This window comes from Cupressus sempervirens, chromosome 4 (assembly GCF_028749045.1).
Source record: "Cupressus sempervirens isolate cs-2001-9-10 chromosome 4, ASM2874904v1, whole genome shotgun sequence".
Taxonomy (NCBI): Eukaryota; Viridiplantae; Streptophyta; class Pinopsida; order Cupressales; family Cupressaceae; genus Cupressus; species Cupressus sempervirens.
In genome coordinates this window covers 222,142,655-222,169,826 of record NC_143121.1, presented here as the reverse complement: position 1 = coordinate 222,169,826, position 27,172 = coordinate 222,142,655, and the positions used below count along the sequence as shown (strand labels likewise).

The following is a 27,172-nucleotide window of genomic DNA, read 5'->3' as shown; positions in this document are numbered from 1 at the left end:
TATATTAATGCTGAGAATGCTATAATCAATTACAAAGAGATGTATTCCAAAGGCCAAACCCTAAGGGAATGACGTCTAGGATGTTACAACAGAGAATGAATGTCCCCTATTGCCAAAAAAGAGTGTGATTCACACATCCAAGCTCTTATCAAATGCAAGTTATAATCATCCGATACAATAATCCAATGCTCAGCAATGAGACTTTCAGCCCTATTTATCATTTTCTTCATCCTTCTGGAAGAAACTAAAACATTAATTAATTGCAAGAGCTAGAAGCTTCCTCCTTCCAATAATTATTGCGTACCCTAGAAATTCCTCCCAGGCAATAATTAATTAAATCACGAGAGGCTTCCGTCCTTCCAATAATTAATACAAACCCTAGAAGCTATTAATACAAAGTCACCTTTTAATTTTAATTGAATGACTTTAATTTTTCTTATCCTCCACTTAGACTTTGGAGAATGTGAAGGCCAAAAGATGGGATCATTATAGAGACTATCAATAAAACAACCAAGGTAGTGGTTATCAAAAGAACAATTAAAACAAAAATCATCAAGGTGGCAGCCAGTCACAAGATCAAGGATATAACAATCAATATAACCAAAAGAGGACAATGGAATAGAGGCCCAAACAATGGAAATGTGGTGTCGCCACTTGATAATCAAGCCTCAGTGGATAGTAGGCCTGTCGACAGAATATTTCTTGCTGAGTTCGCCATGTCTAAATATTGCAAGTTCCATGAGACTGATCAACATTCGGAGTTAGGATGTGCTGGGTTCAAGCGGGCATCTAACTTGTTTCAAAACATAGTAGATGTGTCAATCATCAGGAAGATATTAAGGTCACGGGGTATGAAATTGTCCCATTCTCAGGATATGATCAATGCTCGACCTTTGAGGAGATTTCATTTCCACCAGAATTTGAAGCATATGAAGAACACCAAGGGAGATTTTCTCTTGAGTCAGCCAATGGGCTAGTTAGCGAGGTAACAGATCAAAATGGATATAGCAATGGGTCGGATTTTTTTTTCCCACCTTTGGGCGATGCTGTTCTAGTTCAAGGAATAGGTGGGAATCAAACATTTCAACAATCGGCTAACAATGCAAGGTTTTATCATAGAAACAATAGGAGGAACGAGGGACCTTGCACGTCCTCCATACCTCCGAACAATTTCAGTATGCCTCCACATCTCAATGCAAGTAACGTATCAAATTCTTCAAGGGATGCACCCGAGTACAGATAAGGCAACCATAACAATGGAAGTGGACAACAAAGTTCTCAAAAAAGTATGCAACCAAACAATCAGGACATTCAAGGATCACAAAGTGTCCAATCAACATAGGAAGTAAATAGAGGAAGAATAGAGAACATTGCCGTGAATAATGATGAGTTGAAAATATTAGGACAAAGTGTAACAGAGGAGATGAAGAAGATCAAAATCAGTCTCCCTTTGTTTGAATTGTTGAAGGTAACGGAAATTAGAGATATATTCCTTAACAATTTGAAGGATAACAAATCACAAGAGTCTCACACTCAAAGCGCAATAACACATACTCAAGGGAGGCCTCCTCCTAACTCAATGCATGTGATCCAAGACATTCCAAGTAGGAACACAATGAATTCATCTCAAGGGATTTCATACAGTGAGATAGAGAACTCTACACAAGAGATTGCATATGACAACATTAGTAATTTCAACAGACAGCTAGGGCCCCAACTAGTTTATGTGGCTCAAGGATCAACGCCAATGGAACAATAGACTCAAGGGAGTCAAGACTCGGTAAATAATAAAGAAACGGTAAAGGTAGAAGAAGTAGTTCAACCGATAGATTTTAGAGTAAAGCCGAAGCAAGTACATAAGACACCAGTGGTATATTATCAAGGGAAGGATGAGCCAACCCCATTCCTGCTCTCAGTAAGGATATTTGGGAAGCTTCTTCATAATTGTTTGATAGATTCAGGAGCATCAAGTAATGTCATGCCTTCGACCATTTGTACAAATTTGGGAATCATGCCTTTGGGATCAAACATAAGGGTTACCCAATTGGATAAGACAAAAGTGCCAGTGGTAGGTGAGCTACACAATAAACACATGTAGTTGGCATCTGATCTGAGGATGGAACACATGGTAACTGCATCTGATCTGAGGGTGGAACACATGGTAGATATTTGAGTGGTAGATGTGGCTGATACCTATGGATTGATCCTAGGTAGGGATTGGGCTAGAAGGTTGAATGGATACATTGCAACTGACTTTTCTCATATGTGGCTCTCGTGGAAAGGACTTGCTAACCAAATCAGAATGCTACACCGTCAAGGGGGAGCATAATTGAGGCTAGGAGCCAACGGGTTAATATGAGTGGACAAAGGGTCTTGGTAGACGTGAGCTCTGATTCATAATCAAGTGGTTACAATGACAGTACCAAATACTCTCCTCTCTCGGAAAACCAACACGGAGATGATATCACAGTCACTAGTGAAGAAGAAAATAGGCCAAATGATATTTAGGAAATAAGCGAGGCGCTTGAGACCATTGGTGATGCTTTGCTAGTCGAACCGAATCTAGATTTGGGGAGGTGCACTACACCATTATGGTTAAGGCAAATGCTTATGCCAAGAGGCGAGGTGGTGATTGTCCGAGCAGTTGAAGATATTCAAGGGTTAGTGGAAAAAAAAGATAGTGAAACAGAAACAAATTGCAAAAACGGTGGCAAAGGTAATGAGGAGCGATGATGATGGTCACCAAAAAGTTCAGATTGCTATACCAAAGGTTAGCAAGGTAGTGGATGAGATTGTAGTTTAGGAGTATGAGATAGTTGAGCATAACTTGGGAAGAATCACGGATGACATGGAATGTGAGGAGATCCAGGAAGGCATAGTTTCAATTAGAGAAAGGTTGAGGAAGGCAAATGAGAGGATTGTAAACTTGGAGGCCGAAAACAAGTATTGGAGAGACTGCCAACCTATCCAATAGTTGCATCAGGCAACCCTTCCACAAGACAGCGGGAGCAACATAGAAGAGATATCGGCTTAGTTGCACAAAGTCAAGGATTGGATCAATACTATAATTCATGATGGGCGAAATTTCTTGCCTTACTTTATCTTGACATTCTGGTCATTGGTGGCTATTAGAGACAAATTTAGAACATTTGAAGGTGAGTGTAAGGATTTCCTTCCAGTCAAGGACTTAGCCATTCCCAAGCTATAAGCATTTATTGAGCTACTAGAGAGGTATTTGGAGAGAGCCAACTTGGTGGATGAAGGAGGAATGAGTACGGTGGAGTCTTGGTTTGTTGCCTTGACCATTAGATTGAGGATACTTGAAGAGATACAGAATGAGATTGCACAACATGGCCTGAGTATTGACACTTCTATTTCAACCATTATGAGCGATGTTGGGGTTGCACTTGATTTTGAGTGTATCAAAGAGGAGAGCGTCAATGAGACAGAGTTTGGGTCGAGATTGGATGAGTTGGGGAAGGTTGCCATCAAGAAGAAACATTTGCGCACCCTTGCCTCCCTTAGTGCCTTTGTCGAATATGCAAAAGAGTATGAGAAGGATCATGAGAAGACACTGCAAACGACGAGCAACATCAACATCATCACCATCAACATCATTTAGCACTCATATACATTGCAAAGCTAGATTCATCACCATCACAATGAGAGTTCGATAATCCTTGAATGAACAATGTAAGGCCACCTACGTGATTAACCAACAAATCACATTAATATAACTGAGTTAGTATCCATAGGTGTAAGAAACATTGGAATTTTTCTCATGTCTTCATGAGTATTTACTTTTCAAGAGAGGGTTGAGTGTTTGATATTCTATATCAAGTATTCAATTCCTATATGTTATGTAGTGGTACAAAACTGACATCAACATCTTTGATATCTGATTAATGGTCAACCCTTGAGAAGGCATCAGGTGTATTGTAGTCCTTCCCGAATTGAAGATTTTGATCAATCATACAAGCCTCTAGATTAGCCTTCTTTGTTTGGATATCTTCTTGTTTACAATCTGCCCCACCTCCAAATTTTGGATATTGTTTCTCTTCACAAGAAGGTTTCGAAGATAACACACATTCAAGAAATTCTACTTCTTTGTTATTAGACATCTGATCAAATATAACACTTAGAAATTTTTTAGAATCATGCTCATTTGATTTCTTTCGTACTTCCTATTCATAGAATGAACTAAGAAATGTCTCACTTTTTGAATGCATTTCATTAGTTTCATCAACTTCAAAGTCATCATTAGGCCTGCTATTTTCATCATGATGCTGATGGACTTGATTGCATAAACAATCTTCTTCAAATAATGGGTTAAAAAACATAGAGAACTCTTTCATATCCTTTTCTACTTCCTCTTCAAACAATGGATTTAGGAACATAGAGAACTCATGGATATCTTCATGAGATTTTTCATCAGGATCATCACTACATATAATATCATCAAATAGTGTACTAAATTCATCCTTTTGAGAGTGATCATCTGCTTGACCAGCAAGACGGATATCTTCATCAACAATATATCCTCAAACTTCCTCTTGTTAATACATTGTACTTCTATTTCATCTTCACTATATGATTTTTGGGAATCATCATCTCCTTCATCCAGTACCCTTTGAGAATGCATTGATCCATCAACTTGCTCACCACGGTGAATTGGGAATTTTTTTTGACCATTTCTTTTAATATGTTTCTGATATTCAAGATCTAACAAGGCTGAAATCTCCTCCACACTAAGAGAATCCTCTTCCTCATTTTCACATTCACTGTCATTTGTAGGCATATAAGTATCATCATGGGTTGATTCTCCTTCAAAATGTTCAAAATTTTCATCTCCATTTAAATCTGAAACTTCACTTGACTCATGTTATTTCAGTCGTGCATTAATTCTCCTCCGCAACTAGTTCATTATCCATAAGTTTGAGAAAGATAAGAAACTGATGATCATACAAGAGACCTAGAGATCTTGCATTCTATTGAGAAGATCAGAGGATGGAGGTTTGCATTCTGAAGGTATTTCTTGATAGGCATTAAACATCCTCATGAAGAATCGCACTACAGATTCCTCTTCTTGCTTTTCTAAGTTAAAAAATACATCCAAAGGAGATATATAACTTGGAATTTCATCATCTTCTTCTAATATTTGAAAGAAGAGCTTCAAATTAGGGTCATATGGCGAGATTCCCAACTCATGAAGTTTTTTTATCAATTCCTTGCGTGGAGGCATGATGTTTGAAGGTACTTCTAAAAAAAAATTCACCATCCTTATAAACAAATGTGCTGATGTCTCGTCTTCATATCTTTCCAAATTGAAAAATGCATCTAAAGGGTGTATGTGTGCTTCCTCCATGGTGTAACATAGATCCGCGTCCTGATCATAGTACATATTCTTCATGTTATGTAATCAAATCATTACCTTCTAAGTCTTCTCCCTTAGCAGAGCTACCAACCTAAATTTGTATTGAATAGAGTTGCCACCTCTTTCGAGGAATGTATTGATCTTTGGGGTTTTCACTTCCAGCAGAGTACGCTTCCAAACAAATTGATAGAACTACTCTCTGATTCTGGTCTTACAAAATCTGAAACTCTGGGTAGCTGCACAACACTTGTTGTGAGCAACTCTCCTTAGAAGAGTTGCCAATCTGTTGGTTTCGAAAACTGCAGATTGGAAATCCAAGAGCTTGCCACTTCTTCGATAGGATTCCACAATTAGTTTCGGCCAATGGACAAGAATCACCTTGATTCCGCTGCACTTTAGGCTTCGCTACACCCAGCCGAGTAGACCTTCACCTCAAACGCTAACTGCCTTGTTCAAATATTTTCTATAGCGAATTTAAGCTTTAGTGAGTTCTTCGATTGGCAAAGTCCTCGAACTCGATCAAAATGAAATAGAATGCTGAGTGTTTGAATTAAATGAATTATATAAGGTTTTAACAATGAATTTGAGGTCTATAAGAAGGAAGTTATTGATTTTCTGACTTAAAATATAAATCCAATACTTCAATGATAAAAAGACCAGTGCTTTAGCTTATTTGGGTAACAAAGTCAACTACAATGAAGATTATAACGTGCAACTTTATACTGTTCCATGCACATAAACTATAAATAGTTTAGTGATCAAGATGTGACGGATCAAAATTATATATGCAATTCTAAACTAGTCCAAATTGCGCTTGAAGTCCTAAGGTCAGGGAGACAGACTAGACACAAATTTGGAAACAATAAAATATTTCAGATTATCTGCGATATTTGAGTTTAAAATGCCATAGATTACCATGTCCACTTATTTGACAAATTGTTTATGGAATTTAAAAAATAATTATAAAAGACGAATCAACTATAGTTTAAATCTCCATGCCTTAAATAAAAAATAAATAAATGACATTTTTTTTTATTATTAAAATAAAATATTTGAATTTACATTATAAAGTCATATTTAAGCTCCTTATTCCTCCATACAAATGTATATATTTTTACAATTGCTTGTGGAATATCGAATATGTCTTATTGTTTTTTATTCCAAATGAATCTAAGGCACATTTATATCTTGATCATAATAAGATACGACTTATCAAAAAGTCACGTCTCTTCCTATAATATGTTCTGAAACACAACTTTTAATTTCTTTTAATTTTTATAATACTAATTCTTTATAGAAGCACCCTTTCACTTTTCAGGCCATTGGAGTTCAATTTTATTGAAACTTTTATTGTCATTGTTATTGCCAGTTAATTGCTTTGGCTTATGCCTTACTCAAAACTTCCTTGTATTTTATCATCGCCACATCTGGATTCCTCTAAAAAATTTCCTTTCCCGAGTTCGCCTTTGATCAATATATATCCTTAACGTTTAATAATATTAAAAGATTATCTTAGGAAATATCGATGGAATGGTTCAACCATGAATCCTGTTATCTTCAAGCTTGAAATGCCGCCTGTAGAGTTGCCTCTCAATTTTTGTTGGTTCTTTAGACATTATAATCTGACTGGCTATTTCTGTATAGATACTCTATCCTGCATCATCTATTGACCATGCTGTTTATAGTGTTAAATGCACCATCATTTCATGTGGAGGCTCATATTCCCTTCAACGAGTGATAATAACCATCATTGCTTCTCTCTGTGTGGTGTATGCTAATCGCAGCCCTTTTATTTATTTTATCAGGCCTTCAAAAATGTTATGGATGACTTCACGAGCTTGCTCCTGTATTGATTTCTATTGCTATTTGAATATCATGGCTGTGTATATCAATCACAAAAATACGCAGCTTCTATTCATTGCGGGGACATTCATTTGGCACATGTCAACTGAGTAATGTTGGTTTAAGGGAGATCATATTGTTTGTGTCAGCTGTGAAATATTCATTTGTGTTCTATCTGTAGGTGGGACTCCAAAATTTCCTTGTAGAATCAATACTGACGTGACTCGGTGCAATACACATCTCATTTAAATCACAGGAAACAAATATTAATGGTAAATCTCTCATTGACAAACTTCAGCTGCACCTGGTCTGAGATCAGAACCTGACAATCTTTAGATATTATATTGCTGACTGGGTGCCATATTTAGACCCAGTAGAGCTGTGTGTAGCCAATCAACATAGATGGAGTAGATCTGAGATGTTTGGAGTTATATCCTTGGGTTTGGTTTCATATTTCACATCATGAAGAAACCTTATCAATCATTGAGTACCCACAACAAGATGACTAAGTATGAAGATGCGCATTCTGGATTCGATTGTGTGCCATTTTTTTTGCATCAACGTTTCGAATCACACTCTGTGATTCATCATCAGGATATGAATAGCTGGAGGAGAAAAAATGATGAGTTGCAGACCACAGTAGAATATAAGAGGGAGAGCCTAGGTGGGAGGAGGAGATGGACACGGAGAACAAAGAGACAAGGTCATAACAATTTTTAATGTAAAATTTTGCTATATTAAATGTATAAGTAATGTGTTTAAAATAAATAATCTAAAGAGGAAATGAAAAAAGAAGGAGAAAAAATAATAAAAGGGAAGGCAATATCAAAAAGACTTAAATAAAAAAAAAAAAAAAAAAAAAAATAAAAAAAAAAAAAAAAATAAAAAAAAAAATAAATAAATAAATAAATAAATAAAAAAATAAATAAATAAATTAAAAAAAAAAAATAAATAAATAAATAAATAAAAATTAATTAATTAATTAAATAAAAATAATAATAAAAAATAAATAAATAAAAAATTTATAATAAAAAAAAAAAGGAAGGGAGGAATAACAAAAGAACGAAAGAATAAAAGAGGGAAGTGAAACAAAAGATAAGATCAAGTGTGTGGGAGGGGAACGAAGAAATGACAGTAAATGAGATGTAGGTTGCAGATAAGAAAATAAAACAAAGAGGGAAAGAAGGAGGGGGAGGGTTCACCACTAAACCCAAACATGACTAAGACTGGAAATCATCTGAAATGAAGAGTGCAGACCTGAGATATATTTTGTTAGCATCTAGGGAGAATTTTTAAGGTTAAATGCTGCTGTAAGAGTTAGTGGGGATCTGTGTGTTGGGCACTTGAAGAGTCTGCATTCTGGAGTATGTATTTGTATTGTTGAGCATGTTCTATTGTTTGAATGATTTATTGACTGCTGTAGCTGCTTATTAATCTCTTAACTCTATCACCAGTGTCCTTTGATTTGTCTATCCTCTCAATACCATCCAAGTCTACTAAAGAAGAGATGCTCCAGAAGATAAGTCTATTCCTTGCACATGCACAATCAGGACACTATGAGAACAGTTATTGCACTCATTAATTGCAGTGGCACTTACTGCCCTGTTCCTCTGACCAATTTTCATCAAATCTAAAACATCTGGTTCTGATTCAACTTGAGAGATGCTAGCATTGGGAACATTGAGTCCACTTTGCCAAGATATACTTCGGATCCCAAGTGAAGATGTGTATAAATGGAGGCTTTAAAATTAGGGCTCCATCAGGCTGAAGGTAGTTCGTGCACAATTTCAGAGGTGGAAGATCGTCCTTATTCTGCCCTTGTAGTTTTAGTGGTTTGGTGTCGCCCTATTTTGCTGTTGGAGGTATCACTTAGATATCTCAATGTGTGCCAAATCCGCTAATCGTCGTCAATTGGTGATTGCTCTGTATTTGCTCGGATCATGTTTGATGCCTATGTAACTTTAAGTGTCGTGATTATTGGATCTGCAAATATTACTTTATTTGGAATTCCATTGTCTACAGGTGTGTGAATTTATGAATCAATATTAGGCATTTCACATCTATATGGTATATGCACAATATTATTGTTCACTCTCTGTACACTGGAAACACATCTCCATCGTACACCCTTACCTCTCTCCTCTGTACAAACATCTCACTCCCGTCGGTGCGCTCTTGCCATACAACTAATAATCATTGTTACCATACAATTATTTCTCCTCTCCCTGTACGACAACCTCCATCCATATTGTAAGACCCATACTTCCTTTCAACATCATACGACGCCTCCCTGTATGGTGACTGCCTATCCATATGACATTCTACCACACACTTCATTAGGTGTGACATAGGGAGCAAAGACCCTGCCGTGCATATCCACGCCCCCCTTCTTGTACATCCATACCATCCGTGCGGTCTAACTTGGTTACCTGTTACATTAGATCATGAGACATTGGTTAAAGTCTGACAACTATAGAGCGAAGAACTAGATTGGTACATTACAATGGTATCCAAGTTGGTGATCTTGCTAGCCTGTCCAGATTAGAGATTAAATCATGGCATTGAGCGGTGGTTTGAATGATATGTTGAGAGAGCTAAGGACTAGTCAATAAAGGCTCTACGAACAAGCGAAGGAAACACTTAACCTCTTCGCAAGCACAAGGCAAATGATGACAACTACAACTTTCACCCCTAGGGCCTAGCATCTAGCATTGGAAACACCCACCTTGGCTGGGTCACTGAAGAAAATAAAGCAAGATTGGGTGATTAACAATTGGGAGGATATATCTCTGAAAGGTTATATAGAGTTGCAAATGAAGTATCCGTCGTCTCAGCATAATATACTCTTCAATTGTGGGCTGAAGTGGGATATTGATAAGTGGCTACAAGATGAAGTCATACGGATATTAGAGGATATGGACAATCAAAAGACTTTAATTGCCCCTTCAAATGGAGAACAAAAAGGGTCCCAAGTAAATTAGAAGATTGAGTGAATTATGAATGATTCAAATAAGGTTAATGATGGAGAAATTGTTGCGGTAAGGGAACAAGAAAAAATAGCAGTTTTGAAATAGAAAGACGTCCAAGCCAATGTAGAAGTGGATCCGCATAGTATTTGTCAGTGTGTGAAAGGAGAGCAAGGCTACAAATCTTCCGGAGCATATGGGTAATGATTTGGAGTCACCTAAATGGAATCACAAACCTAGCGGTGGAGACATTACCTACTATCAATTCTAGGAACAATTGCTATCATCATTTGAGTATGAAGTCTATCCTCTGCAAATGGGAATCATGAAGGGTTACATCAATGAGTTTCAAGGTTGGAGTGTTCAGGATCTTCAAGACTACAAACACGACAATGTTTATATTAGAGTGGCGTAGCAGAATTTTGTTGACATTGTGACACAACAAAGGTTGGATGCCAATTTACTCATTCCACCTCCGCAATTGCTTTGGGACCTTGGAGCTGATGGCCTTTTGATCGATTATGGATTGTTTGAGAGCAAGCAATCTATGGGCGGCAAGTATTTTTAATGTCCCCAGTTTTAATGTAATAATTAATTAATTCATTATTCCTTGGAATTAAATTAAATAATAATGGACCTTTAATTAATTAATAATTAATAAATATGGGGCCTAAATTAATAAAATAAAATAATATTGTCGGCCTTTGCTTGTAAATCTCTAGATGCTTCTTGGAGGCCTTTATAAGGAGATGTTTGGCATTGTAATGGATTATGGATTTGATTTTATTTTGCTTTGTATTTTTGGAGGTTGGAGGTTGAAGGTAGTTTGTGTGTTGTTTGAGAGGTGGAAGATCTTCCCTATTTTGCCCTTGCAGTTTCGGTGGTTTGATGCCACCCTATTTTGCAGTTGGAGGATTGCTTAGATATCTCACCGTGTGCTAGATTTGCTAATCGTCGTCAATTGGCGATTGCTCTGTATTTGCTCGGATCTTGTCCGATGCCTATGTAACTTTAAGTGTTGTGATTATTGGATTTGCAAATATTACATGTATTTGGAATTCAATTGTTTGTAGGTGTGCGAATTCGAGAATCAATATTAGACATTTCACATTTATATGGTATATGTGCAATATTATTGTTCACCCTCTGTACACCTAGCAACACACCTCCATCGTACACCCTTACCTCTCTCCTTTGTAAAGACATCTCACCCCATCAATACACTCCCACCATACAACTAGCAATCATTGTTATCGTACAACAATCCCTTCTTTCCTCATAAGACAATCTCCATCCATGTCGTACGACCTACACTTCCTTTAGCATCGTATGACTCCTTATTGTATGGTGACTGTTGGGTGGATATTTTGCAATCGACAATTTTGGGTAAAAATCCAGTCATAAAATAGAATGACCAGCCACAGTGTGTGAGACAGAGTCTCTCCTACCTGAAAGGGAAGGCTCCCCCTTCTCTCCGTTCCTTGGTTCAACTCAAGGTAAGCAAAAAGTCGAGATATTTTATAAAATGGGTGTTACCAATATCCTTTCTTCTTATCTTTCAAGAAAGAATCCACTTACTCGTGGAGCGAGTAATGGGTAGGGTGAGTCTCTAACTACACTTCTATCAAGAGTTGGAAACAGTGATACCGATAAACCTTCACTAACTCAAAGGCTAGCTAAAAATGTACATGTTTGGCTCTAAGTACAGTTGTACTTCTATATGAAAAGTTTTACAAGTAGGGCACAGAGACTCCTAAAAGTAAGAACAACTTAACTATTTTGCAAATTAAGAAGTATAAGCTACAGACAAAGCTTCTAGCTATATATTTCCACAATCGCTTCTGGTCAAAGCTTCGCTTCCGATTGCTTCTTAAATCACTATTTTCTATTATTGAACACACAATAATAACACAAATCAAAGACAATAGGCACAAATTACAATCAAAGCTTCTAATTTTCTCTATCACAATTGCTTCCAGACAAAGCTTCGAAATTGGAACTTAGGAAAGAACCAAAAAACATGAAAATTAACAAATTCTTCATTTTAAAAGGAAAAATGCACTTTCCATGGCATAAATTTCAATGAGTGGCAATCATCAAGCAATTATGTGCATAAAATCAGCAAGATATGCACAAATTAAATAGCAAGAAAGAAAGAGTCCACTTACATGAAGATTAAGGAGCCAAAATAGCAAGTTTTATAGACTTGAAGACCAATTTTTTCTTAAATCCGGGTTTTCAAACAACTTTTTGACTTTTTCCACACTTGCATGTAATGGACATTCAATGGTCAAATTTGACATGAGAAGGCTAAAAACGTGCTCTCCAAAGACAAGAACATGCATTTGACTCAAAAACGACCCCTCTTGATCCAAATGTATGGGCTGAAATGCCATTTTTTGAGTTTTTTGTACAAAAACATGACTTTTTAATGCAAAAATCTGGGCCGTTTTTGCAAAAGCGTGGCAAAAAAATGCATATTTTTGAATTATTTGTGACTTGTGAATGCAAAAATGACTTCCCTAAATGCATATACATGGATCAAAATGCAAAAAAGTGGCATAAAAGTAGATTAAAACCCCAATTTCCTGGGCATTTTGAGCAAAAACGTGATTAATAGAAGGCATGAAAAAAAAACGTTTTGGCTTTTAAACACCAAAACATGAGTCACAATGTAATGTAAAACACTTGAAAAGCCAAATCGATTCCTCTTTGGGCCAAAACTTGAGCCAAAAATGATGTTTTTTGAATTTTTTTCCAAAAACGTGCCCTTGGATAGAGCTCAGGAAAACGTCTTTTAGCAAGATAAATCCATTTTTAATGTTACAAAATCTATTGCTGAGCAAAAACGATCCTATTGTAGAAAATCTCATGCAAATCCATCAAGAAAATCTCCATTTATGATCATTTTCAAAATCGAAGTTTTTCGAGGCCAATACACATTAGAACATGCTTTAGCTTAAAATTGAACCTTTTAGAGTCAATAACATATTTGAAAATGTGCAAAGAAGACAAATCAGACCTTTTTGGGTCAATGCCATGTTTTAAAATGTGCAAGTCATCAAAATCGAACCTTTTAGATGCAATTACACATTTTAAGTTACATCTCACATTTTGGATGCAAAGACAAAAAAACTTAACTTTTGATGCAGTGACATCAAAAGGGTCCACCTTTGATAACTTTTTGATGTAATGACATCAAAAAAGTCCACCAAGTTGAACTTTATTTGTAGTGACATGAAATTTTTTCACTTTTGATGGATTTTACATGTAATTGCATATAAAATGTCCACTTTTGATAACTTAAAATAATTTAATCCACTTAAATTTATAAAAATGTTACTAAATGAGTCATAAACAATATTTATCTATCATATTTAAAAATATAACATATAAACATTATTTAAAATGTAACATTAAAATAAGCATTTGATTTAAAAATAAAAAATTAAACTGGAACTATATAGTTATATAGTCACTTCAAGTGAAAAATTAAAAAGTAACTCAACTTAAAATTATAACATGAAGTGCAATATAGTCACTTTAACTGAAAAATTTAAAGTTAAAGTAACTTAAAAACATAACAAAAAGTGAATTTAAGTTATATTTATCAAAAAGTGAAAGTCAAATTAAAAATATAACATCATATTTTGTAATTTGTGCTATTGCACTAAAAAGGTCCACTTTTGAGGCACTAAAACGGGCATATCTCTTGACTGACAACTCCGATTGAGCTCTAAGTTTGACTGAATCAATGGGAAAACTGAAAGGCATGACATGAATGAGCAAAACCAAAGGATAAAAATCTAACACACTCAAAAGCAAAGAAAAGGACAATGAAGGCCTCAAAAATCAAGCATAGGCTTGACAGAAAGGAAAACGAAAAAGACTTGACAAAGGCCTTCAATAAAATGATTTGATATATGAATCGAAATAGATCAATTGATCAACATTAAAGAATTGAATATCAAATTCAAGCTTAGAGAAACGAGAAACTAGCTTGAAAACGTTTCTTGCTATTACCAACATTTTGTAGTGACAAAATGCATGACAATAGTTGGCTCTCTTTGGGGAATGTTACTCATTTGTTCTTGGATACAAAGAGTGACATAGAATCCAGCTTTCTAAGTGCCTTTATCCACTCCATTGGGCTATAGATTCAGGCGACAAAAACATAAAGAAATCTAATGCGACTAAAGCAAAGCAAATCTAAGAAAACAAAAATGTGCAAGCGTACTTATTATAAACAAAAAAAAACCTACTGAATTAAAACTAACAAAAAATGCAAATTTTAGATGAAACCATTTACGGGTTTGACAAAATAGCTACCTTTTTTTTCAGTAGCTTGCAGTACCTTGCATGTTCATATGCAACTTCATAGAGATGAAACACGAACAACTAGAGCAATTATGTCAAGGCCTGATGTAACTCCTCTTGGAAGAGACGGAAGAGTTCACCTTTTTGAGATGAATGATGTGTACTGCTGCTCCAAGAAAGGTTCATGAATTGAACTTGCTCCTTCAGAACTGAACACTCTTTTTTGACATCTTCTTTGATAATATTTTCATGTTCAGGTACATGTGGAATCTCTAACTTTCCATTAGTCTCCAACCAAGCAAGATGTCGGATTGGACATCCCCTTGATCGAACAAATTTTGAACTCTTCATGTCAATTGCAACTTGCTTAATTGACTCATCAATCACCAACACCTTAAAATGATCAAGAAAAACATGCTCATGTGATTTCAGTGATGACATGATTGCACTGTCTGCCTCAGCATATTGCTCACAAACTTTTGACTTGGGAAAGTCTTTATTGTTTATGAGAAATTCCTTATCAAACTCCAGGATAGAACATTTATGCAAAGTGTTCCCAACTTTATGGCCTTGAGACACGAATACATCATCTTCAGCTTGATTTGAACTTGCTTGCATGTCAACTTTTATGACACGACCATCTTGAATCTTGGAAGAAATTTTTTCCTTCCTCATCTTTTCATCATGGGCCTTCTGAGACTGCATACACTAGATATGAGTCGCCAGCTATGTCTTCTTCCTTTTCCTAGAAGAGAATAGCAAGATCACTAGCTTTAGGTACATGATGCGTCATTGCTATCTTTGGTAAGGGTGCTTCAATTGCAAGCTTCTTAGATGGTGAAGCTAACTTTTGTTGATTCCCAACAAGAGAACTATTAGGAATAGTTGGAAGAGGCCTCCTTGGTACATCTTCATGAGGAACAAAGAACGTGCCTTGAGCTATTTGCTTTTTGAGGGCAAGTATCTCATTTGCTAATCTCTACACCGCAGGATCCACCTTTATATTGGAAGAAAATGAATTAGAAGAATAATAACTTTCTTCAAACCCATTTGCTTCAATTCTTATTGTTCTAGCAAGAATAAGATCATCTTCAATTTCAATAGCCAATGTTTGTGTAGCTACAAGAGTAGTCAACACTTCTCTTCTTAATAGAAAACTGATTTCGGGAATTTGAGCATTGACAAAGAAACACTTCAAATTGGCAGTTGTAGGTTGAGCAACAATTGGAATTCTTCGTTTCAATTTGTTGAAATGAGCAACAAATTCACGCATAGTTACATGAGATGATTTCTTCAGCTGAGCAAGTTGGACCAATAATGCATGAGCATCTTTAGGAGGCTTGAACCTTTCTTCAAACTTGGCTATGAGGGTAGCCCAATTTGTGATAGTACGTGGTGATAAATGGTAAAACCAATCAACAGCCACACCTTGTAGAGTTTCCATGAACCTTACAAACATGTCCTCATATTCAATAGCATGAACACCGCATGCAATGTAGAACGCAACAATATGGTCATCACGATGTTGTTCATCATCACCAAAGAATTTAGGAAAGTTCTTTCGTGAGCCATCAGGAAGATCATGCAGAGGCGGAGCTAGATTCAAGGGTCCAAAAGCATTTCCACAAGGACCTTGGGCCTTTTACATGTCCTTGGTAAATGCATGAAACAATTACAATGAAAAAGGACATGAGTATGCTTCAAATGAAAGCATGAGGCTCTCAAATGCGCATCGTATCCCTAGTAGAGTCGCCGAAAAATTGTTGGGTGGATATTTTTCAATCTACAGTTTTGGTTAAAAATTCAGTTGCAAAATAGGATGACCAACCACAACGTGTGAGATAGAGTCTCTCTTACCTTAAAGGGAAGGCTCCCCCTTCTCACCGTTCCTTGGATCAACTCAAGGTAAGCAAGAAGTCAAGAGATTTTATAAAATGGGTGCTACCAATATCCTTTATTCTTATCTTTCAAGAAAGAATCCACTTACTCATGGAGTGAGTAATGGGTAGGGTGAATCTCTAAGTACACTTCTATCAAGAGCTAGACATAATGATATCGATAAACTTTACTAACTCAAAGGCTAGCTAAAAATGTACCAGTTTGGCTCTATGTCCGGTCATACTTCTATATGAAAAGTTTTACAATTAGGGCACAAAGACTCTTAAAAGTAAGAATAACTTAAGTACTTTGCGAATTAAGAAAGAAGTATAAGCTACAGACAAAGCTTCTAGCTATATATTCCCACAACCACTGCCAGTCAAAGCTTCGGCTCCGATTGCTTCTTAAATCACTATGTTCTATTATTGAACACACAATAATAACATGAATCAAAGACAATAGGAACAAATTATAGTCAAAGCTTTTAATTTGCTCTATCACAATTGCTTCGAGACAAAGCTTCGAAATTGGAACTTGGGAAAGAACTAAAAACATGAAAATTAACAAATTCTTCATTTTTAAAGGAAAAATGCACTTTCTATGTCATGAATTTCAATGAGTGGAAATCATCAAGCAATTATGTGCATAAAATCAGCAAGGTAAGCACAAATTAAATAGCAAGAAAGGAAGGGTCCACTTACATGAAGATTAAGGAGCCAAAAGAGCAAGTTTTATAGACTTGAAGACCAATTCTCCCTTAAATCCAAATTTTCAAACAACTTTGACTTTTTTGGCAATTGCATGTAATGGACATTCAATGGTCAAATTTGACATAAGAAGGCCAAAAACGTGGTCTTCAAAGACAAGAGCACGCATTAAAACTAAAAAACGACCCCTCTTGATCCAAATGTATGGGCTGAAATGCCATTTTTTGAGTTTTTTAAACAAAAACATGACTTTTTAATGCAAAAATCTGGGCCGTTTTTGCAATAACATGGCCGAAAGATGCATGTTTTTGAGTCTTTTTTGACTTGTGAATGCAAAATAACTTCCCCAAATGCATATACATGGATCAAAATGCAAAAAAGTGGCTTCAAAACGCATAAAAGTGGATTAGAACCCCAATTTTTCGGGCATTTTAAGTAAAAAAGTGATTCATAAAAGGCATGAAACAAAAACGTTTTGGCTTTTAAACACCAAAACTTGAGTCACAATGTAATGTAAAACACTTGAAAAGCCAAATCGATTCCTCTTTGGGCCAAAACTCGAGCCAAAAATGATGTTTTTTGAATTTTTTTCCAAAAACGTGCCCTGTGATAGAGGTTAGAAAAATCTCTTTTAACAAGATGAATCCATTTTTGATGTTATAAAATCCATTGCCAAGCAAAAACGACCTTATTGGAGAAAATCTCATGCAAATCCATCAAAAAAATCTCTATTTATGAACAAAATCGGGTTCTTGCAGGGCAAAGACATGTATTTCTTCAAAATTGGACTTTTTGGAGGCCAATACACATATTAAAACATCCTTTAGTTTAAAATCAGACCTCTTAGAGTCAATAACATATTTTAAAATGTGCAAACAAGGCAAATCAGACTTTTTTGAGTCAATGACATGTTTTAAAATGTGCAAGCAATCAAAATCGGACCTTTTAGATGCAATTACACATTTTATTTACATCTCAAATTTTGGATGCAAAGACATAAAAACTTAACTTTTGATGCAATGACATCAAAACACGTTCGATAACCTTTTGATGGATTTTACATGTAATTGCATATAAAATGTTCACTTTCGATAACTTAAAATAATTTAATCCACTTAAATTTGTAAAATTGATACTAAATGGGTCACAAACAATATTTATCTATCATATTTAAAAATATAACATATAAACATCATTGAAAAAGTAACATTTAAATAAGCCATTGATTTAAAAATCAAAAATTACACTACAACTATATAGTTATATAGTCACTTTAAGTGAAAAATTAAAAAGTAACTCAACTTAAAATTATAACATAAAGTGCACTATAGTCACTTAAAGTGAAACATTTAAAGTTAAAGTAATTTAAACATAACAAAAAGTGAATTTAAGTTATATTTATCAAAAAGTGAAAGTCAAATTAAAAATATAACATCATATTTTTGATTCGTGCTGTTGCACCAAAAAGGTCCACTTTTGAGGCACTAAAACGAGCATATCTCTTGACTGACAACTCTGATTGAGCTTTAGGTTAGACCAAATAAAAGGGAAAACTGAAAGGCATGACATGAGAAAAAGAAAAGGACTAAGAACTAATGAACAAACACTCAAAAACTTAGAAAAGGATGATGACGGCCTCAAAAATCAAGCATAGGCTCGACAAAAAACAAAATGGAAAAGACTCGACGAAGGGCTTCAATAAAATGATTTGATATACGAATTGAAATGGATCAATTGATCAACATTAAACAATTGAATATCAAATCCAAGCTTAGAGAAACGTGAAACTAGCTTGAATAAGTTTCATGCTGTTACCAACATTTTGTTGTGACAAAATGCATGACAATAGTAACTGCCTATCCATACGACATTCTACCGTACACTTCATTGGGCACAACATAGGGAGTAGAGACCCTGCCATGCATTTCCATGCCCCTCTTCTCGTACATCCATATGATCTGTATGGTCTAACTTGGTTCCTCACTACACCAAGTGATGAGACATTTGTTAAGGTTTGACAGCTATAGAGGGAGGTACCAGATAAGTACATTATAATTGATTAGGGGGTTTTCATAACAAAATTTGAGGAAGTTATTCACCTACAGCTTGGGCGAAAAACTTTGATTTTGGATAGATTGATAATCTTGCGAGATATAGATTTTCACTTCATGGTATACAAAATAAAATAAAAGAATGTGACAGTGTTACTTGAGAGAACACAAACGTTATTTGTAAGTTAGCAGTTGCACAGAGCACAAGAGAACTAGATGCAACAATTCTACAAGAGTCATTGTACAAATTCTGGAGAATTCATGGACATGTGAAAATCTTTTATAATTGCCTAGGGTTCTTCTTTCTGATACTTTTTAGAAATACGAGTATTTCTTGGAAAATTACATGTAGAAGCAATGTTCTTTGTAAATACAGGAAATATACACCTGTACACACGCTCCATGTAATCAAGTTGTAACAATATTAGGCATGCAACTTAGAATAAGTCAAAGTTAGTTAGGAGTTTGTTTTATAAGTCAAGGTGGTCGAGGGTTTCCCTTTTTCTCTCCACCTCCCTCTCTTCTTTTCCTATATAAAGGAGAGTAATTGTAAATAATCATCTTTTTTTTATGCAAGGAGACTATGTTGAAGTGCTTGTAGCTTGAAACCTGTGTTTCTAGATACAAAATTTTATGAATTGAATAAAGAAACGATTTTCCTCAAACTTTGGGTTGTGAAGCTTGAAGTTGCTCTTTGTATTCTTAAGTTGCATTGATCAATTATTTTTGATTCAGTTTATAGTTTATTCGTGTGAAGCATTTGAGAGTTTGATTTGGTTTTTTGAAGACTTTGAGCTTCCAAAAAGAAAATTGTTATAGTTTGATAGTGGCTGCAAATTCTTGGAACTAACGACTTTGTGTTTTAATTTCAAGTATATTATTTTAACTTGGATAGTTGGCAAGAGACTTTGCGCCTTGTTATTTATTCACTTTTCTCAACAAAATGGATTGATCCTACGAGACTTTGGGCTCTTATTGTCAATCAACCAAATATAATTATAACTACTGTTTGAGGAGTTTTTCTTACGTCAACTATTGAGCCACTAGTCTTACTGTAGCAGTAGGTACCTTTTCTTAAATTGCAAGTAGTTGTTTTTACCATATAATCATTTCTGAAAAAAGAGGAGTTTCTTAATTAACCACCCACTTGTTAATTTCAATTAGGTTTCTGTTGTAGCCATCTATGGTAAGAAGGTAGCCTCCCCTATTGTTGAGAGGAGAGATTTATCTCAGTACACCGTTGCCTAAAGTCACAATTTTGTAAGTTGTGGTCTTAGTGACTTACAATTTTTTCAGCTAACAAATTAGAAATCTCATTAACATATCATCCATTTTTGTTTGAAAACTCAAAGTGGGTGCCCTAATTTATAGGGGAAACATTGCCGTACTATATAATAGCGCAGCAAATCAGTTAACTGATGGCTTGTTTTCACTTCCACAAACACAAAATGCTTTACATAGGGGCTTCAAGCAATGATGGACATGCCAAAAAGATTTAAGACAAAACTCAAAATGAGTTTAAATATCAAGGAAAAGATAATAAAAACAAACCAAAATCGGTTTCATAAACAATAAATGCACCCTAATTGTGGTTGGGACTTATAATCCCAACTACAAGTGGACTTAACTTGCCTTAATAGTGTATAATGAGACTTCAGGTCCAAGCTGCATATGAAGTTCGAGAACAAAATTCCGATTCACAAGCATATAAGGCAATAACCTACAATGGAATGGAAAAGCTTTGGATTTGCAATGGGTAGGAACGTACTAACTTTAAAATGACAAATCATGACAAAGAGGAGAGAAAACTTTAGCCTATTGCCATCAAACACCATGCCGATAGTTTTTTTTGAAAAATGACTCATACTGCGAAAATTTTTCCTTTAAGTACATAGGCTACAATGTTGCATGAAAATTCATGGTTACGAAGCTGACATCAGAAACAAGAAGCACCATGGCATCTTATGTAGCCCTCTCTTTTGCCTATTGTTGTTTTTTAAAGATTCTGTTAAGGATTGTTTTTTAGTAGAAATTTTGAACTACATTTTGAATAGATTGAAATATTTGAGACCTTGTTGCCTTTAATCTCGTTTATCATTAACCAAATTAAACCTGGAGCTACTCCTTATGTTTAATTCATCAACATGAATTTGAGAGGTATTTTTTTAGAAACATTTTTCTGTGCAATTTTCCACTAGTTGGAGCACACTCATGCTCAAGTCATCATGACGACTATTTTATGGGAGTAGTCTTTACTTAATAAATAAAAGAACTCCAAATGTAGTCAAAGTAGATATATTTGAAATTTTAAGTTCAAGATTTTAGAATTGAATTCACCCATCTGTTCCTTTTTTCCTTATGAGACACAACCTCGAAATAAAATATTTATTTTGAGACAGTTTGGAATTGTTGCTTCCATTTAAATATATCTGACAGATGACAATGTGTGCTTCAGTTTTCTCTGTCCTAAAAATAATTTGTAGTTGGTTTTAAGCTTGATAATCATAAATAATTTCCTCTTATTTTTAATTTTGTTAACCATAGAATCCTTTGATAAACATTTTTAGCTATGATTAATGTTTTTTACAATTCATTTCTCATTTCTGTCTTCACTATACATCACTTGGTTTGCAGAAGAATCCTCAATTTCTAGAATCAGTATGGCCTATATTCTGCATATCCAGCTGGGTGTTTGAAAGACAAGTGATACTTCTTTTCATTTGATTACTCTTTTCAAAATTCTTTCTTCTTGGCTTTCTAAAACACACATTGAAAATGAATTTAATTGCAGACTAGCTGGTTTGGAAGCCCTCTATGATGCAACCCACATCATCAATTCCATCCCTCCAAACACTGATTTTAGGAAAGATCTGGTCAGAACATATCCTGAAGTCTTCTGTTTATGTCATTAAATTTATTATGCTTTGTTGCACTAATTGTGACTCAAGGTGTGTAATATAAGTAATTTTGGCTTAAAGATAACCAGTCAGCATTTCAATACGCTCTCCCCCCAAAAATGGAAAGATGTCAGAATGTCTTGGAAATTAGTATTTTCATTAATTAGGAAACATTGAATACTCTAGTCTATTCTGAAATTATTGAAATTTGTGGACTTGCATACTTTTGTGTCAATTACACATGATATGTGGCAGGTAATATCTCAACTTGGACAAATAGTACAGCAGGCCATATTGAATGGAAATATTTCCTGGTTAGGGTACTTGTCATCAACGAGTAAGTATGGTTTTGTTTCATTAGATTGCCAAAATGCATAAGCCCTTCTGTTGGTATGAGAAAATAATCTTGCACATTGTATGCAGCACTTTCTGCTATAGGGAACAGTATTTCTTTTGTTCAATAGAATATCCTAATAGATGGGGATATGCTTTTTTTGTTGCCTGTCTCATCACAATTTACTCTCCAAGTCTCTGGCATTGTGGTCAAATCATATTCTTTTCAGTGGAAAAAAATTAAATACAAGTTGTTGAATGCTCCCATAATATGACCATATGTACCTTCACAATATTAAGTGGGTCATAATATGTTTTTTCATAATATTATAAATTGAATTTTAAATTGTTTCATTACTTCCGAAATTTTATAAGCATGTTAGAATTGCCATTGATATTTGATAATTTTTGATAACTACTGCATGTGCAGAGGAGATAAATAATCATGCTGCATCTAAAAACATCGTACTTCTGTAAGCCTTTTATAGAACAGTAACTGCATTTTTATGCATGAAGTTAATGAGATCACTGGAACTGAATGAGCTTAGGCTGTATTGATGTCCATTTGCATACTATAACACTGGACTAATGTAAATTACTTCAACACATGAGAAAACTACAAGGAAGTAGCAAATAGGAATAATGATCCTGTTGATTGATACAGTGAGCATTTGACAATTTGGTGATGACATTGTTACACCTAGGCCTTGCTCTAAACTGCCATCATCTTGAGAACCATAATAGTAATATAGCCCATAGCACCTCCTACAGGTTCTTTCTGAAGGAAAGTAATATTTGCTAAAGTAGTTTAGGAAGTTAACATTCATGTCACCGCAAGTCGATGAAAAGGAAGATTATGCCTGAAGTGGGCACCTTAAACATGGAAGATACAATTTTCCATTTGTTAGTAAAAACTTAGCACTTAGCACTTTTAGATCATTGATACACTGAGGAATGTCAGATGTTGCATGCGTATTCTCAAGTTTTTTTTGTGATTAAATGTGGATTGATTTAACATGCAAGTTTGCCAGGCTTTGTATTCAAGTCAAGTCAGGAAACTTCAGTACAAGCAGCAGTATTTATTAAATTATAATTGCTAGGCATTGGTTTAACTTTGAAAACTCATGTTTTAGTTCATGTTTAGGTTTCCAAGCATTTTAGAACCAGCAGGGAAAATTGGCATCTTGTTGCCTAATTTCTTATATAAATAATATTTATATGACTTATTATTAGCAAAACATTTAATGGCTTATTATAAAGTTATAATTTGACTTTATAATTTCACTTAAGTTAGAGTTATCATTTGAAGGGGCTATTTATTCAATTAATTTATGGAAGCTTAAGCCAAGGTATTAATTAAAGTATATTTATATTTTAATATGTGGATCAAAAGGAGGGGAATATAATTAAATGTTATATTACAATTGCAACAAAGACAAATATTTTAAAAAGCTAAGTTATTATTTATGTGAGGTGCGAGTTTGAAACTACTAGGCCAATCTGCAATTGGGAATTATAAAAGGCTTCTTTGATGAAAATGAATTCATTCATGACTTGTGCATTTGTTTTTGTTTGTGGAGAAGAACTGAAACAAGAGTGTCAGATTTCAAGCTTGAGGAATTGTGAGTTCTTCCAAGTGTTTTTGCACTTGGAATGGGTGAAACTATCCAGCAAATTGTACCTGAGGGTGGTTTAAATCAGAACCATCGTTGTGCTTCATTTGTGATCAGATTGTGAGAAGTATACCAGCGTAGGGTTTCAGATTTGATTGCAAGGGCAGAAAGCTTTAATTGATGCAGATCTCAACCCATGTATGGCTCACATTTGAATTTGGAGAGAGTTCGCAGGTGATATAGGTGTGACGGCAGTCTTATACAAGCTGCAATTTGAATATTAGAGGCAGTGTTGGAAGACTTAGTGCATGTTCTTGGATGATTGCCGTCTCAAATCAATGTTTTCAGGCTTCGCATCCGATTGGAGGACATTTCCAGAGAGATGTGACATATATTGGAGATTTTTTTGTCATAACACATGGGATACATTTCATTAGCAGGTTCTCTCTAATTTTGTATCAACAATTCAAAATATCAAAATTGGTATTTGTATGCATTTTATTTAAAATGACTAGTGTTTGAGAAAATTATTTTGCAAATCATTCAAGTTTTATAACAAGATTTGGCACAAGAAAGATCAAAATATTCAGTTTAGACTTTGTAAGCCAACTGCTACAAACCTAAAAATACAAAGTAGAAACGTAAGGGATATTACAATGGTGAAGATATAATCAGTTGCGGTTCTTATAGTGGTATCAGAGTAGGTTCTTGCCATCCTATAGGGGGTTGGGGAAAAAGTTTATTTTGTTCCCGTTGTTGTTATTTGAGTGACCAACACTCTTGTTTCAGTGATGGGAAAAAATAGAGAAGAAATTGAATTGGAAGCTGATATAATTTTTAAAGAATATCTGATCATGCCAAATAAGCTAAAAAGATTAGATGGTTTTTATGGTTCCTTGGGTTACTTGCTTGGCTTTAGTTCGGAAGTGTTTGATACAGTGAAATGTATTCGTGGGAAGTATAGGGAAAAGATAGAGAAATGTTTATTTGACACTCCTTCAGGTAAACCCATTGAATTACTTTGGCATAGCAAGCAACTTAGGAGTGAAATATGGAAGGAGTTCTTAGAATATATAGAGAGGTTTGAGGATAATAACAAAAACTTAGTTTTTTGCAACAACAATTTGAACTCTTTGCATTATCATGAGGTAGCTGTAATGACCCGAATCAAATCTGATATGAAACTAGGAAATTTTTTGTTGTGACTAAATAAGGAAATCTGTGAAATTGGTATTAAAGTCTAACTTTGTTATACATGGAAAGATAATTTAATAATCACGGCAAATGAATGTAATAAGCAGTTTGCACATTTTCTTCATTCATCAATATATATAATCCTGTCGTTGCATTAACAAAAAACATGTAATAAACTTTTGGAACCTGGATAGATATAAGTGCCAAATTTGCATGGAGTCGATAGGTATTGAATCAAACAATGTCTGGTTCTTGCCGCGGAATTTTAACTGGCGTGTAACCCGCTGTGAAAATGTCCAGACCCGCAAAGGAACCCCTCGAACATCCGCCAATATTAATCCCGACTGTGGTCGTGGTTGCCGCCTTGCTCATTCTATCATCTTGAGTCTTGAATCGCGTGGCGAGTATATCTTGCCTGGCTCGAAACTCGACTATATATCCTACCTGGCCCGAAACTTGACTATAATCCTTTGCAAGGAATGATTTCCGCCGATCTTCGTTCCCTCAAATTGACCCGCGGACCTGCGATATGGAGTTAATTCATGGTGTCCCGTGCCCTGTATGGCTATGTGCGGCTCTGTTCAATAGGTGACGAAATTGCTCACAGATGGAGCGCCTGATCTGAAGGAAGACAACACTCAAGGACCCAAACAAAATCACTTTTTCCACTTTGAATTTCGAACTGAAAATAATGCACTTCCTGTTAATTGCGAATTTCTAAAATATGTCTTACTCAGCTCGAAAATATCTAGATAAATGATATAAAAAATCCTTCTTAAATCAATAAATCGAACCCTTCTAAGGCCCTTTCCTTCTCCAAAATTGATGGAATTTTTGAATATGGCTGACTGTGTACGAATCCCAAATTAGCACAACTAAGTATTGCCAATCAAACCCTTTCAGTACTGCAGTAATCTTTCACAAGATATGCAATCAACCTCCTCAAAATAAGATCCTGTGGATGTTGGCCCTTGGCCACAAATTTTGCCCAACTCGAAATAGCTGAATGCCACCTCCAAAGTGCAATAATTCAGGTGATATTCCACACCCTCAAAATTGCTTATCAATGGGAGTTTTCGTTCCCAAAGATAAATTGAGAATTTGCAGACCGAATGACTACAAATTGCTCCAACTGAAGAAGAAGTAAAATCCTCAAAACCGCTTGTTCAAATGGGTGCCTCATGTCCTCTATTTATTCACTTGGTTGAGAAGTTACTGGAAGTTTTCCGGAATTATCTTTTATAATGTACCTTTATTGTTAAACTTTATAAAATTAAATAAATAACTTTATAAAGTTAAAGTACAACCTTAATTTAATATTAGAACAAGTAGGTCCCACTTGCTGAACCATTATTCTCCGAGCACAAAAATGTAATTATCTGGAAACAAAATGACTCTCTTTCCAAAATCATTTGCCTATGAGAGTTGATGATAGGCAAATTCCTTGTTAAAGTTATGTCACTAGAAAGGGGACATGACAGTAGCAGCTGTTTTACTTAAAGAACATGGTTCTAGTTTGTTGCGGGATGAAGACAATCAAGTATTGGGTGTTAGAAATGAGATACGTGATACAGATGTAGGTCACAACATAAATCAGACCTGAGAAAATGATTCAGAAAATTCATGTATTGGTAATAGGTCCCAGGATTGTGAGTTGCAACGACTTACAATTACATGGGAAGCGGAAGGGCACAAAGAGATTGTCAAAATGCTTCCACTTCATCGAAAAAGTCATTTCTTGAGGTGCTTAGCAGCAATACCTCGGTTGATGATGTGTGCGCTAATGATAGCATACACGATGTCAATCACAAGTTGAGCGTTGTGGATACAACATCCTTTTGTAGTGTAGATTTTAATTTTCAGAACTTGCATGAGTGCCATGAATTGCAGAGACATTAGTTGGTTGGGCAGTTAAAGGTGAATCAACAAACAGAATGTCACTACCATTGAGCACATTGATGTTGCATGCCAGATATTAGCCACCTATGGTTGAAGCACTC

The 27,172-nt window shown here is 35.2% G+C and overlaps 1 protein-coding gene across 2 annotated transcripts in view; it reads left to right on the top strand.

The window, feature by feature from the left end:
- LOC149560800 (NAD(P)-binding Rossmann-fold superfamily protein) overlaps positions 1-27,172 on the top strand; it is a 202,695-nt gene that overhangs the window by 49,614 nt on the left and 125,909 nt on the right. For both annotated transcript variants that reach the window (XM_089824822.1, XM_089824823.1), the window contains exons 3-4: positions 21,927-22,008; positions 22,288-22,369. In XM_089824822.1, coding sequence (XP_089680948.1) covers positions 21,927-22,008; positions 22,288-22,369 — 164 coding nt within the window. The remainder of the gene's footprint in view (positions 1-21,926; positions 22,009-22,287; positions 22,370-27,172) is intronic.